The sequence below is a fragment of the Dromaius novaehollandiae genome, chromosome 14 (assembly GCF_036370855.1).
Source record: "Dromaius novaehollandiae isolate bDroNov1 chromosome 14, bDroNov1.hap1, whole genome shotgun sequence".
Taxonomy (NCBI): Eukaryota; Metazoa; Chordata; class Aves; order Casuariiformes; family Dromaiidae; genus Dromaius; species Dromaius novaehollandiae.
In genome coordinates, this window is record NC_088111.1 from 4256230 (window position 1) to 4271476 (window position 15247).

General features: G+C 48.6%; 2 protein-coding genes across 6 annotated transcripts in view; one reads left to right on the plus strand and one right to left on the minus strand.

Moving 5' to 3' along the window:
* The window catches only part of SMURF1 (SMAD specific E3 ubiquitin protein ligase 1), a 46028-nt gene extending 36530 nt beyond the window's left edge, over positions 1-9498 (plus strand). For 3 of the 5 annotated variants that reach the window (XM_064520141.1, XM_064520144.1, XM_064520142.1), the window contains exons 12-18: positions 700-814; positions 1437-1615; positions 2502-2639; positions 3024-3144; positions 3903-4104; positions 4922-5006; positions 5793-9498. In XM_064520141.1, coding sequence (XP_064376211.1) covers positions 700-814; positions 1437-1615; positions 2502-2639; positions 3024-3144; positions 3903-4104; positions 4922-5006; positions 5793-5892 — 940 coding nt within the window. In that variant the 3' untranslated portion in view covers positions 5893-9498. The remainder of the gene's footprint in view (positions 1-699; positions 815-1436; positions 1616-2501; positions 2640-3023; positions 3145-3902; positions 4105-4921; positions 5007-5792) is intronic. The other 2 variants (XM_064520143.1, XM_064520145.1) reach the window with 1 other exon arrangement.
* A 2551-nt stretch (positions 9499-12049) lies between these two features.
* Positions 12050-14596, minus strand: LOC112980403 (urotensin-2 receptor-like). Its single transcript, XM_064520146.1, has one exon. The coding sequence runs from the start codon at positions 13788-13790 to the stop codon at positions 12645-12647; it is 1146 nt and encodes a 381-aa protein (XP_064376216.1). The 5' UTR covers positions 13791-14596; the 3' UTR covers positions 12050-12644.
* Positions 14597-15247: the final 651 nt, after the last annotated feature.

Consider the following 15247-nt stretch of genomic DNA (forward strand, 5'->3'; position numbering starts at 1 on the left):
CTTACTGCCCTGATGGCTTTCCTAATTGCCCATCTGTTGCAACAGGTTGTTTAAAATCAGCACAGCTCCACTTAAAGGCATTCAAGTTCATAGTTCTCAGAATATTTTGCATCTTGCATTGGATGCCCTTTACAAACTTCAGTAATAAAGGGGTATTTCTAATAGTAAGATAGGAGGTCAAAAATAGCTTCAGTTCCATTCCTGTCTGTGGATATTACTGAGGTAAGAGAATGTACCTCACTGCTGCTAATGGGTTTGGTCTCTCGGTCCTTTTTGGCTTCCTTAGATGTAGAGATTCTCTAGTCACTGAACATTCACAGAAAAACATCTTTTTTTTAAAGACCTCCAGTGTTTGAACTAGTTTTAAACAATGGGGGGTTTTTTGTTTGTTTTAATAATCCTTTATAGTATAAAGGTTGCAGAGGAGCAGATCTCTTGGACTCTAAGTATCTGAACTCTCTACAAAAGTCAAGGTTTTTTGGAAAGGGTCTTGTTCATGCTCAATTTATTTTTCATTAAGCATGTCTCTGATAGTGTTCAAGGAACAGGTATGGCTTGCAAATTGAGGCAATACAAGATTATTTGATTTGCAATGGGAAATTCATAATCATTTCTGACTATTTTGATGGTTCACAATAATTGTGTTGTCTGAAACATCAGTGAAAGTTTCATTCTCCTAAAATACCACTTTTTTGGCAGAGAATGGTTGTATTTACTGTGCCATGAAATGTTGAATCCCTATTATGGACTCTTCCAGTACTCTACAGATAATATTTACATGCTGCAAATCAATCCAGACTCTTCTATCAATCCTGTAAGTATTAACTTCTGAGCAGTGTACCTACCTTAACAGAGGTCCCATGCAGTCCTTTTTGCTACAGCTGTTCTGCCATGACAGGAGTGTAAACAGACATTGAAGTGGAATAAGAACATGTTAATGAGTCTTCTATTGCTATAATATGGAGCAGAGGCTCTGTAAGATGAGGGGATAAATTGGGGGAATCTTGACCATAGCACTTAAACTGATTTTTGAAAATGGAGGCATATAAGCAACGTTAAAGGCATACGATTGAAAGAAGCACATGGCCTGCTTCTCCTAGAGTAAATTACAGAAAACATTTTGAGTGGTTAAACAAAGACTACACTACTTACTTGTTTGGAATTGACCTATCTTCTTGGATTGTCTGGGTTTTATGGGGTTTTTCCTTTCCTGAGTTTGACCCCTTGGAAGGTCTAGAGGATTCGCATCCAATTTATTAGCTAGGTAATGCAGAGATATTTGTTTGAGGTGTTTAATGATTAAATGCTCCTGTTCTCGGTTATGCTACGAGGAGAAATTGTGGCTCCTCCTGCCCAGAGGGTTGTAGATACAGCCACAAGATGTCAGTGTCGGAGTGTCTCTTCACTGCGCGGTTCTCTCTCCTCTCTCCCTGCAGGACCATTTGTCTTATTTCCATTTTGTTGGTCGGATAATGGGTTTGGCTGTGTTCCATGGACACTATATCAACGGGGGGTTCACGGTTCCCTTTTACAAACAGCTTCTGGGGAAACCCATTCAGCTCTCTGATCTGGAATCAGTTGACCCAGAATTACACAAAAGTTTAGTCTGGATTTTGTAAGTACTGTTTTATCAATTGCCTAGCTGTAGAGAAGGTGGGGTAGAGTATGCTGGCAGTAGTGAGATAGTGCTGTAAAGAAAACATTTGCAAAAATCTTGCAATGAGGGAGATCTACACAAAATCCCCGAACTACTGTTTCCATGTTAAAAAGTCCAAGGTACCTGAGGAAAAGTTCTCCTACAAACAGAGCTCTGTTAGCCCTCTTTGCAGTAAAGTAGATACTAAATCATTAAGCTTTACGTGGGTATGGTAGACTATTCCACTCTCAAAATCCAAACTCAGGACGAAGTTCTGAGGAAGTATGGCCTCATTCAAAGAGAAGATGATGTGGTCAGGCACCAACTTTGATTAAAATGGCAATGAATAGAATTAATCTGGGCTTCTGTAAATCTATACTACTCAGAATGAAATCTGACATTTGGTATGTTTGGAAGTTTTCGGGATTGGTTTGCATTATCATCAATGATCTTTTTCCTAAATGCAGTTTTAATTTTTGTGTTTAATGTTACTGATGCTGCTGAAGTTTACCAAGTGATGAATTTACACTGATACCTGGCAGCAAATCGGTTGATTGCTATATGTGTGTGTGTATAGGGTTTAATTACTTCTTTATTATCAGTGCGTACTACCAGGGTTAGAAAAAAAAACCTGAAGATGACCTGTGTTTGGTCGGGCTCTTCAGAATGCTATACAGCTATACAGAAAATGGTGGTTGTAGCATCATTCTTTTAGTGGCTGTGAGAATTGCAGATGGATAGTTACTAAGTTTATCCCAAAGACTAACTCTCTTTAAGCATTCAAATAACAAACTGTCTGGACGACCATTGATACTAATCAAAATGTCAAAAATACTAGGTTTATCTCCTGTCTTTTTATTGCCAGAGAGAATGATATCACCCCAGTTTTGGATCATACTTTCTGTGTGGAACACAATGCTTTTGGGCGGATTTTACAGCATGAACTCAAACCAAATGGCAGGAATATTCCAGTGACAGAAGAGAACAAGAAAGAATATGTCAGGTATTGCAGAGTGGAAAAAATATTCTGCAAATGTAGTGGAAAGAAGGTAGTGAACAGATTAATATTTTTAATATAGTGAAACTAATGAAGTCTGTATTTCAGAAGGAAATACCTGACTCATGAATTACATGACTGTTCTCATACAACAGACTGCTGTAAGACCTGGGGAGAGTGTTTTAAGTTGTGAATTTTTCTTTGTTTATCCGCTGATGGTGCAGGAATTAACTGTTGATGAAAAAGGAACTAGTAAGCACTTCTTATAAACTAGAATGTATATATTATACTTAGCTCTTCTGTAAAATGAGTGTTTTCCAGCTCTGATATAAAAAAGCCCAGACCCATCTACCTTATTACCCTTACCTACTTTTTTTTTTTCCTCCCCAGGTTGTATGTAAACTGGCGATTTATGAGAGGAATAGAGGCACAGTTCCTGGCTCTGCAGAAGGGTTTTAATGAACTTATTCCTCAACATCTCCTCAAGCCTTTTGACCAGAAGGAACTTGAGGTATATACTTCATTCATTTAGAATATTATTTTGTAATCTGCATGACTGACAATCAAGAGCTGATCAAGATAAATCAACAACCCACGTCATTACGATTTCTGTACCAAAGTAGTTAGGCGTTTAGAATCATGGCCAACAGTGGCTTCCTTTTAAGTGTTTTGCAACCTGCTTTCATCTGGAAAAGAGGTTGAAGTAGTATGTCCAGTCTGTGTCAGAGCCTCTAACAAGCGACATCAGAAAACAGATGCAAACTGCTCTGTAGTTTTCCACAATGGTACAACAAATCAAGAGTGTTTTGGGATAAACTAAGTAGGATTTGGCGGTAGCTGGTATGGGCACCTCCGGAGAAAGCCTGCGTGGGGGAAATGCCGCTGTGCGTAGCTCAGTAGAGAGCTCTCTGCCTTCCCAGTCTGAGCTGTGCCCTTACAAAGATACAGTACATATAGATTTGTATATGTACAAAGCTATGCTTTTCAGGTAAGACAGATTTAAAAAGCAGGTCTTGCAGGGACTTTTGACTCTAGTTTCTTGTGAAAATTTACCTTCTGGTAAGTGTACTCCTGTGCCCAAGTTTCATTTCAGTTTAACTGGAGAGAGTTACTCCCTGAGCTAAACTATTTTGCAGCATTACTGTGTATCAAAAAGGAGGTTCAAGTGTGTAAAGAATGTTACACTTTGTTAAAGAGTTGGATTTATGTTTTTATAGCAGCAAACCTGATAGGACTTTGAATGTTAAAACTTCTTCTAACCTTTAACAGCTAATCATAGGCGGCCTGGATAAGATAGACCTGAATGACTGGAAGTCAAACACACGTCTAAAGCACTGCATGGCAGATAGCAATATTGTAAAGTGGTTCTGGCAAGCGGTGGAAACGTTTGATGAGGAAAGAAGGGCCAGGCTGTTGCAGTTTGTGACGGGGTCGACACGTGTCCCACTTCAAGGTTTCAAGGCTTTACAAGGTGACTGATGAGGAGGCCGAGTTAATCCACAGTGGAAGAAAGCGATAAAAATTGTGTGGTATTTACTAGGCCCTAGTAGAATATCAGCGTGTTACTGGATAACCCAATTGCTTAGAATTTTTGATTCCAAGAGCAGCTTTACATTTGTCAGCAGCTCTCCTGATGAGGAACACTTTAGCTCATATCACTCTATGAGATGGCAAGTCTGTCATCACATAGCACTTTGGCTGGTGTCGATATTAGCATATCGGTCTCTCATGATGGTGTGGACTGACGTTAAAATCATTGCATGCAAGAACACACATGATTAGAGAGCTGACCGAACAACTTTCTTGCACATGAAAATTGTACTCCCTTCATTGTTTGGCAGCAAACTTTTAGACTCTATAACAAGTTCCCCAAAACTGTGATTTTGCCATCAGAAAAGGTGGCAGTGTCTGAGGCTGTTTTGATTCTCCTGATGTTGTTCTGTCTGTTGGCTGAAAGTCAGCTCAATCTTGCAGATTAGAATAAATAGTTCTGTTTTACAAGGGAGGCTGCTTTGTACTGAAGTCTTTTCATTTTTGAAGGGGTAGCTTAGTTAATATAAAACTTAGATGTTTTCTGAACTACTAGTCTGCAAGTCCTCTGTCGTCAACAGCCCCCCGCTTCTGTCATCCCTTCGTCAGCTCCAAAGCTGATACACAGATTTAGCCTGTGGCACACTTGTGTTTGCATCTGGAACTGTAATTTTCTCTTGCGTTTTTATAAGTAACAAATTCTGTGTGCGTGAATGATGTTTTGCTGGAGTGCATTAACTAGAATGTCTGTCTGTAAGGTTCTACAGGCGCTGCAGGACCCAGACTGTTTACCATCCATTTAATAGATGCAAACACAGACAACCTTCCAAAAGCCCACACTTGGTAAGATGAAAACATTCTGCATGTCAGTGCTTGCTTTCCCTTTTGTCTTGATTTAAAGTACACTCAGCTCTGTTTGGTCCTGGCTATGGATTAACTGGGTTATGTGCACAGGTGAATCCAAGTGGGCTCTGCTAGCTTGGAGATATCTGTGCTCTGCTCGTAGCAGTGTAATTGACTTTTCTTATAGCTTGATTTATGCCTTCTGTATTCTCTGTGGTTTTGGTCTATCCCAAGGTTGATTATTCTGGATAGTGAGAAGTTTGCAGGATGTTTGTTTCCACATGTTCCAGCCCAAAGCATTGACCGATAAATGACTTCTAGCAATGTGTATCCCTTTTCTTTGAGTGAAGTGCATAAAAACATCATCATACTGTTGCATGCAGTTGCATTTCAGATCTAAAATTTAGGAAAAGTGTGCTATTGGTAGAGCGTAAGCACAGAATTGAGCTCTTGTGTAGACGACACACTATCAGGGACAGGAAACCATTTCAGGAGAGACACGAATTTTCTGTAGGCAGAGAAGGCAGGAGGGCTCTGATTTATTTGCAAGTCTTCTGCATCTGCCCCGCCTCCTCCCCTTGAACTCCCCAAACACAGCCCTAGTAAGTTGTGCATTCCAGCTGCAGAAATGTGGCTGTTTTATCTTGTCTCCTTTGGCCGCAAAAGTGGCCGATGCTTTTTTGCCAATGATTTTACAAATTTTATCTGTACGTAGCTGATGTAAGTATTTCTTTCCAGAAATGTTTTAGACTCATGTGCTGCAATATGCTGTTATTTTGCCTCTAGCTTTAACCGGATTGACATTCCGCCTTATGAGTCATACGAGAAGCTTTACGAGAAGCTGTTGACAGCTGTGGAAGAGACATGTGGGTTTGCTGTGGAGTGAAAAAGCAACCAAAGGAAACAGATACTAGCTCATGGACCACCAAATCAAAAGCTAGAAGAAGCTTGCTGTGAACTTCCTGCTAAGCTGTCTGAAGCATTGGAACTCTAGACAACTTAGAGACGGGGTTGTTTCCCTTCCGTTGTTGGTGGATGAGGGTGGGGGTAGGGGCTTTTGTTGGTGGTTTCCAACTGTCTTTTCTCCCCTTTGTTACAATAACCCCTTCCCCTTTCTTCCATCCCCCATAAAATGAAATGCAGCCAAGTTCAGCATTTGGCTTTGGTTACACAGGATATTCTGCTAGATTTGTAACACATATTGTGATAGGGTCAGTGACCTGTGGGTTTTTTGTTTTTTTTGTTTGTTTTTTTTTTTAATAGGAGAATCAAAGTGTAGTTGAGAATGAGCTTGATTTGTGGAGGACCTGCAATGGTGTAGGCATACCTGGTTGGTGTGTCTTAAATCAAGCTTGAGGCCTCGTAGAGTCCAGCGAGCGCTGAGTGTCTGACTGGCACTAGAATTTGCATTGCACATTTTAAACACCTGTTTAAAAAGTAAATTTCTAGCAGAAAATAACTCCATATGAACATTTAACTGAAAGGCAAAGAAAACGACGTTCTGCCTTAGCAGGAAGCTCCCAGTGAAAACTGTGGCTCACCTTGAGAAAAGTGAAGGAATCTGGGACAGCTTAAATGGTATTGTATGATTTCTTTTTGGTTGTCCTGGTTGAACTCTAACTGTTTTGCACATGACAACAATATTTCCTCCTGCAGATTTACTTTCCATGATTTGCGCAGATTTAAGTACCTTGCAGAGAGAAGTCTTTTAAGGAGGAGACAAAGGACAAAATTAATTCAATCCCAAAGCTGTGATTTCTGTGCCACTGTTTTATCTGAGATGTTTGTGTGACTTGAAATTTGAAGACTCACATGGAAATTGCTAAAAACTAAGTTAACAGAACAGAATTCTGTTCTGAAGTTTTTGGCCTTGGGAAAGGTTTATTTGGAGGATAATGTAAAAGGGTAACTATATAGTGAGTACATTTTAAATGTTATGTAAAGCTATTGGAAGGATTTATGACTTCAGTTCTGTAGGGATGAAGATTTCTCCGGAGAGCCATATAAGGCTATTTTTTCAAATATCTGAAACTAATATTAAAAGGTTTGTTCTCTAACACATCGCTAAAATGACTTCCCAGGGGAAACAAAAGCAAATCAAATACCTGAATCACTAACATTTTTTCCAGTTTGCACACTATGATGAGACAGTATTTTAATAAATAACATGACTTCAGAAAGACCCAGTTATCTATCAAACGTGTCTAAACTTAAGTGAAGCAGACTTGCTTGTATAGGATGTTTTTTCTTTGGCAAGCCTGATTTTTTTTAGAGAGACTCATTACTGAAACATTTAACAGATGTTATGTTTATGGAATAGTGCATTGAAATTCAGCTGTGGGTAAGAGATTGTTCTTAGAAGATGTCTACTGGAATACTTCTATTTTGTCTTTTTTTAATTGAATTTGATAATAGCTTTAAACTGTGATAGGACAGAAAGTTAGATACTTGTCGAAATCCTGGCATCTTTCTCTTTTTGTTTTTCCATTGACCATGATTCTTGTGATTTGATGTTGGGAGTGAGGATTGCATTGGAGGTGTAAAATTGTACCATATTGTGAGATTTGCACAGGGTGGCTAAAGATGCTCATACTGCAAGACGATGTAGGAGAGACACATTTAGACCCATGTTCTGTAGGAATCTTCTGGCACTTGGGGACCAGTTTCTGCAGTACTGTTTATTGGGATGGAAAGGAAACTGTGTGACTTTGCTGCAGTAAAGAGAGAAAATGCAACTGTCTGCAGATGACCATCGGTGCAGTCTTGGGCTGAGGAGCAGAATTCCTATGGCCCTGGCTTTTCAAAGCGGCTGCGAAGTCATCCCTGTTCGTAGAGTGCACCTAATTCTTTCAGTATGTTTGAATGTGCAATAGACCAGTCAGATAGGAAAAATCCAAAATGGATTTTCACCCAGAAGTTTTTCATGCAGTCTCATGTGGAATTTTTGCTAAAGGGGTTTAGAAAACAAATACTGAAACCCACCACTAACAAAAATCCTATCACACGAGCTCCACATGCAGCGCAACTGGCTCTGTAAAAACCAAGCGAGGTAAAGGTAAAGAAAGGCCCTTGATTCTGAGATCTGTAGGTCAAGTAGCTTTATGTCAATGACACAGTTGACATAAGATAGTTCCTAATGTCTTTGCTAGGTCAGTGTTTTATTGAATGCACAAAATAAGAATAGGCAAGGATTGTTGTTTTGAAAAGTCCGTATGTTTTTTTTGCTGTATTTAAAAGCCCTTTTCAAGGTACCTCCTCCATGCTGACAGTAACGAGAATAGGGCACTGTCTTTTTAATTACTTTAGTTCTCTTTTAAATGGCTTCACCACTTCTCCCATCGTGTTGTCTTTGCAATTTTGTGCCACTTCAGTGCTGATGAAGACATATTTTATATTGTTCTGTACACGCGTTTGAGGCAGGCCTTAAAGCTGGTTGGATGGATGGAGAAAATAAAGAAGCGAGGTAGTATGGGTTTTAAGTGATAATTTGTTCTTCTTATGACTGGTTTCAAGGCCAGAGAAGGATAAAATGCAAACAAGCATTTGCGAGGCTTGAGGCACTGATTCTCCGAGGTCTCGGGGGCTGTTCCGGTAACCTCAGCTCTCTGAACTTGCAAGTGTGTTCGTTCCCATTTGGTCTGCCAGCATTTGAACTGGTCAATATTTCTCAAGCTTGCCCAAAGAATAACATGGAAAAGTCTGGTTCTCGTTTTGTCATTACGTGTTCCACCTTGCACGCGGATGCTTCTCGGCTCAGACCTGGAGGAAATGCAAGGTACCATGCGTCTCTTGTTCTAAAGGCAAACCTAGAAACTGCTCCGGCGGCACAGACCTCCAGTACTTGCCCTGGTACTGCTCATCAGCCTATACTATATGCTCAGGGATGTAGGAGACCACCACTCTGCTTGTGTTTTAAATCGGGAAGAAATGAGACTGTTTTGAGTGTTAGTGTTAACTTGGGCATTATGTTAGAGAAGACCCTGTTTCAAAAAGGCTGCTTGAAGCTCCAGACGGTGAAATCGAAGTTTGCTCAGCGGTGTGTGTACTTGGTTCAAGTCAAGGTGGTTATGAAATCCAGCAGATTTTGTAAATCAGAGATCCGGCCGCCGTGCCCTCCGTAGCCAGTGCCCAGGTTCAGGGCCGTGTGGCACAGCAAGTTCCCAGAAACACAGTATGGATCTGTTTTTAATTTGTTAATTTTTGTTCCTCAACCACTTTATAATGTATTTTTTTAATTTATTATTTTGTAATGTCATGTTTAAGTATTGCTGCTATCCTTGTTATTCTTCCCACTGTTTTTATTGCAGATTTATTTTGTGAAAGTTGTACACTAATGTTTCATTTTATGTCTAAATCAAAGTATTTAAAGAAATACTAGTTCTATTTAATGTGGTTATGGAACCAGCTGGAATAAACAGTGATTGTATAGTAGGCTGGACCCAGGAGGTCATGTTCATTTTTGTTACATATGCAATAAACTCACAACTTTAAACTCTTGGTATCCACCATTTCGTTTGTTAAACCGAAAATCTTTGTGGAAGCCCTGGGAACACTGCAGTGCTCATAACTAGAGAGCGTGATAGCACTGCGCTGTGCTTGCCTAGGGGAGGTGGGGACGGGGTGAAAACAACAAAAAGGTATTGATGTCCTTAAAAATTCTGTAGCATTACGAAATACCGAGTAAAGTTTTTTAAAAAACCCACTAGTTTGACAGAGCCAGAGTTCAGTGTAATGAAGCCCTAGCAGCGTTAGCAGCGACCGGTCTCCGATTATCGGGCACAAGCATTTTTGCACTGAATCGTCTTGTCTTGTTCCAGGTTCGGGCGCCTGAGCAGTGGGGACGTCGGGGCAGAGCTCGGGCAAGCTGCGGAAAAGCTTGGAAATGCAGCTGGTTGGACTGTGATTTATATATATTGCCCAGATGAAACTCCTCCTTTCCGGGTAGAAGGCTTTCATTGCATTCATTCTCTAGCAGAGTATTTATCGCTTTAACCTGTTTCCCTTCTACCTTATTGTTTTTCCCATTTTTTGCCAAAAATCTCAGTTTTCAGGAAAACCTGATATCCCCCATCAATGATTGTTGGAGAAAGAGGAAAGCAGTTTCATCAGCATTAATCTATTTCTCTAATTAGTGGTGTTTTGCAAGTGGAGAAGGAGGGGCAGCGAGTCCCTCTGCCGTCAGTGCTGGCAGTTGGCAGTGGTCGCTGAGCCTGGCGTGGCGGTGTGCGCTGCGGCATCCGCTCCCTGAAGCCAAAAGCTGCCCTTTCCTTCCTCTGCGTGTTGTGTTACAGAAGGGGAATCGTTCAATGACCCTTTTTTTCCTCCGAGTAACTTCACCATATGGTCAAGTGCACTGACACGCGATGAGGAAACGCCTGCAGAGCGCGAGGTTCGCCCGTCCCCTCGGTGCAGCTTGCAGGAGGGATCTGACAACTTTGGCTTGGCGGTTTGGGGCAAGAAATGGTGCTAGTCCCTCATTGTCCTACCAAACACTTGTGCCACTTTGCGTTTTCTTTAATAAATATTCGGGGAAGTGTTGCTGATCTCTGCTGTTCTGGCACGCAGACCTCGCTGAGGGAGGAGAGGACTCCTGCGACGTGCCGCAGCGCGTTCGGCTCGTCACGGAGGGGTCGCTGGCGGAAAGCGACAGGACTTTTGCGCTCTGAAGCATTTCGAGAGACAATAGAAAATGGATATTTCCGTTAAGAAAGCTTATGGAGCTTAAGTAATTTACTGTCTCTTACACAGAAGTTTGGCAGGTCAATCAAATTCCTCAGGTTAAGTTTTCCAGGCTCTGCCTCTCTCTACAGGACTTACAAAAACAGACCTGTGAAAAGCAGCACTGCTCTAGCAGTGACAATGTTGATCCCCCCGCTCTTTACGGTGGTGGTGTGCGGGCCGGGCGCTCGGGCTGCCCGCGGGGACGGGGAGCCCTGGGAGGAGCAGCCAGGCTCGGGCACCGGCAGGTTAACCGCAGGGCCAGATGGCTTCTTGCACCGGCGGCTTGGCTGCAGGGAGGGAGGCTGGGAGGGAGGGCGAAGCAGACGCTTCGTGGCACTGAGTCTGCCCGTTCCCGTCCCGACCCGGGAGCAGCGGGCACGGGGGGGCTGCGGAGAGGGCGGGGGGGAAGGACGAGGGAGCCCCTGGCAGCGAGCCTCAATGCTCTTGGCTTTAAATCAACATCTGGGAGAGAAATCTTCTGGGTGAGGCGATGAGTGGGGAAAGGTGAGGACGGCGGGGAGCGGTGCCAGGCGAGCCTGGCCGCCGCCGCACAGACAGCCCCAGCGGGGAGCGCGGCGGGACGCGGAGTCTCCGGTGCAGCTCGCGCTGGGAGACCCGAGTGTGATGTGAGTTGGGTGCTGATTAAATGAGCTAGATGAGAAGCGACTCTTTGGGGGCCTCAAACCTCAAAGACGCTAGAAGAGGGAGAGGAGGAGCTACGGTTGGACGGCAGAGGCTGCAAAGTGTCTGCCATGGCACCAGGGGACCAAGGGTGGGTGTCAGGAGCAGCTTAGGTGGCTCCTCCAGCCAGAGCAGAGGGCAGGTCCGAGGCAGCAGGGATGGGCTTTCCCATCCTGGGGAAAGCCTTGGCCTGGGGGCCTTCCACTGCAGCTACTCTGCTCATCAGGGCTTTTTCCATCAGAATTTATTTGCACGCATGCATTTATTTCCAGCGGCGAGGGTCCTCGGCCCACACCGTGCACAAGCGCTGGGGCAGGAGCCGCACGGCGAGGCTGGGGGAGCGCGCTGGTGTTTCCCCTGCGGACAGGGCTCCTTTGGGGAAATGCTGCGGTCGACCTGCTCTGGCTGGTGGTCTTTTGCCCTCTAGGCTGGGGATTTGCTGCTGTGGCTTTTCGCTGGTGACGGGCTCCGCGGGCGGTTTGCAGAGCTGGAGAGAGCACCGCCGTCCTGGCCGGGGCGGTTCGAGGGAACTGCTTAAAACAACCACACCCCGACCTAGAAAAGAGCAAAGCCACCTCTAATTAAAGTTAAGTTTATTTTACAGAGGTTGCAGCAGCTCCTGGCCCCCTCCTCGCCCTCCCCCCAGCTGATGGGGGCCTTGCACAGCTGGACAGAGAGCCCCGCCGTCCCCCACGTCTGCTCCCCTGTGACCACCTCATCTCTCTGCCAGCCAACCACGACAGGAGGGAAAAACCCTCTCCATAAGCCGCCCGGGGAGGATGATCCTCCAAAGCATCCGCGGTGCGTTAAGAGGGAGGGCGGCCGGCTGCCGAGCGCCCGCGGCCGTGGCGGGGCATCACCTCCTGCCCAGACCAGGGGCTTCGCTCACTGCGTCGTTTTTATCCATTATTGCAAATGAGCCGGGCAGCTCTGCGGGACCAACCCCGCTGCCCGCCCGCCCGCGAGCCCGACCGGCCCGAGGGGGGAGAAACGAGCAGCATCTGCGTTTCCAATTCAGCTCCTCCGGATTTAAAAGCTCGCCCTCGTCTTTCCTTTATTTCATTTTTTTCGAGGACGGGAGCTGCCAAGGATTAAGTGATCCTTCAAACCTCTGGCGGGTGCCGGCACGCTCCGCGGGCCCCGCGCCCCCCCAGGCCGGGCCAGACCAGGCCGCAGGCCTCGCGCCAGCCCGCCGGAGCGGCTTGGCTCCGAGAGGAGCCGGGGCTGCGATCGCCATCATCCCCTCCCGACGCGGGCGCCTGCCGCCGGGGCGGGCAGCGGGGGCGGCCCGGCCTCACCGTCCCTCACGGCGAGCGGGCGGCCCGGCCCGGCGATGGCGGCGGCAGTGGCGGCGGCGTTGTCGGGGCGGCGTCGCCGGGCCGGGGCGGCGGGGAGGCCGCGGGCGCTGGCCTGCCGGCTCCGCAGGTACTCGCGGTAGTTGTGGGAGAGCAGGGTGTAGAGGAAGGGGTTGATGCAGCTGTTGCTGTAGGCCAGGCAGGTCACCAGGAAATTGATGTAGACAACTGTGCGGCTGGCGAGGCGCCCCGGCTCCGCGCGGTAGATGCTGAACAGCTGCCACAGCCAGAAGGGTACGAAACAAGCCCAGTAAGCGAGCACGATGCTGAAGATCATGTAGAGGACTTTCTGCTTGGGACATCTGCTCGTGTCCTTGGTGCTGGAAAGAGCCGCCTGGGACTTCCAGTAGGCCCGAGCCAGCTTGACGTACAGGCAGCAGATGATGAGGCCCGGGGCGAGGATGCAGGTGTGGAAGAGGACGGTGAGATACACGCGGTAGGTCTCCATCCGCCACGTGGGGTGGCACATGCGCTTGGTGACCCCGTTGCGGTGGCTGGTGCGGAGGTCGATGAGGATCATGGTCGGCAGGGAGAGGAGGAAGGACACCAGCCACACCAGGCAGGTGAGGGTCCGCCGGCAGTCCCGCGACCTCCCCAGGGTGTCCAAGGGCCTGACGACGGCGAGGTACCTCTCGGTGCTCATGATGGTGAGGATGAAGATGCTGGCGTGCATGGTGAGGAGGTCGAGGCTGAAGAGGATCCTGCAGCCCAGGTCTCCGAAGTACCAGTCCCTCATGAAGTACGTACAGACCACGAAGGGGATGGTGGATAAGTACAGGAGATCGGCCAGGGCTAAGTTGACGATATAAACGTACATGGAGCCGGTGAACCTCGTGGAGACGTTCATGACCACCAGCGTGTAGATGTTTCCCACCACGCCGACCAGGCACATCGTGGCCAGGATGCAGCCGAGGAAGGAGGTGACCAAGAGGTCGCTGGCGTTGCCCAGGGCTTCCAGGGTGGCGTTGGCCGGAGCGCTGGCGTTCCCGGGCTGGCAGGGCACGGCGACGCAGGGGCTCGGCTCCATCCTCAGCCCCCCCGGCGCTGCGAGCCGCTTTCGGGCCGCGAGGCGACGCTGCGGCCGTCACGCGGTGCGGGAGGACCCGGCACGGCGACGCGCATCGGGGTCCCGCTCAGCGCCGCAGCATCGTCCCCCTTCCCCAAAGCAGCCCTCGCTCCCGGCTTTCGAGCAACCCCCGCTTTTAGCCTCCCGTGACCTCATGGGGCAGAAGCCCCTCCAGCGGAGGCTGCTCCTTGCCAAAAGCAGCCCGAGGCTCCCGCAGGTGGTTCAGCTCCGGTGCCGCGCTGGAGCTGTCGCCGGCGAGGAGACGGGGAAGGCGATGGAGGCGCTGGAAGAAATCCCTGGGCGCAGCTGCCTCCCCGCACCGGGTCCCTCCCGGCACCGTTGCCTCCCGGACGCTCCCGGGACGCCGGGGCGGCACTCCGGCTGGCGGCGAGGGAGCTGCGACGTCCCGCTCCCCTCCCGCCCGCCCGGACTTTCGCTCCGTGGGAAAGCGCAGCTGGCGAGAGCGGCTGCTCCGCGGCCGGTGCGGGAAGCGGAGTCCCCGGCTGGCGCAGCGGAGGCGGGCGGCGGGACGGGACCGGGCAGCTCCGCCAGCTCCGGGGCGAGGGAGGGGACTGGGGCGCCGGCGGCCCCGCGGAGGTGGGATTTGTGCCTCCTGCCCACGCGGAGGGGGAGAGCCCGGGACGCCCGCCCGCAGCCGGCAGCCGCTGCCCCGCGGAGCTGCTCCCGGCCTCCTCCCCGGGATTTCGGCAGCGGCTGCCGCTTCCCCTCCGCTCTCCCTTCACCGCAGGCGGCTCTGGGCTTGGGGAGGAGGGAGAGGGGGGACGTGGTTCCCTGCCTGAGCAGCGCTTGCTCGTGGTTTCTGCCCGGCTGGGTTTTGGCCCCCCGCCCGGAGGAGGTGAAGGCGCGGGGAGGCAAAGCGAGCGGAGGCGCGGGACGAGGCCGGCGTGGCCCCGGCCTCACGCCAGCCGGGCTGGGGAGAGCCGAAACAAGAGCGGGGGAACACCGAAATCCCGCTCGCATTCTCCCTGCAGCGGTTTTTCACCTCGGCACCTGCACCCCTGGCAGCAGCATGCCATGCCAGGGTGCATCCGTGCCGGGACGGATACGGGACCTCTGGAGCGGCTGCAGGGACCTTCTTCTCGCTGCAGCCTCCTCGTGGTCCCTCTCGCTCCCCATCCCGCCACGGCCAGCCCAGCAGCGGGTTATTAACCGCTGAGCCCCTGCAAAGCCCCGGTAATCTTCTCCTCGTGTTGTAATCGAGCAGCTTAGATCAGGCCTAAGTCGCTGTGTGGGGGTAGCCGCACGGGGCCAGGGATGCCGGCACGCGCGTGGGCAGCGGATGCTCGGCCACGCAGTCACCCACCCCGCGCCGTCCGCCAGCGCAGGGGCATCGGCTGCCCCGGAAAAGCGAAGACGGCGGCAACGGGAGCGGATCAACGGCAGCTGTGGTGCATTAC

What these genes read in the sequence shown, in the direction of transcription:
- LOC112980403 (XM_064520146.1), bottom strand. Translation starts at nt 13,790, where the DNA reads ATGGAGCCGAGCCCCTGCGTCGCCGTGCCCTGCCAGCCCGGGAACGCC.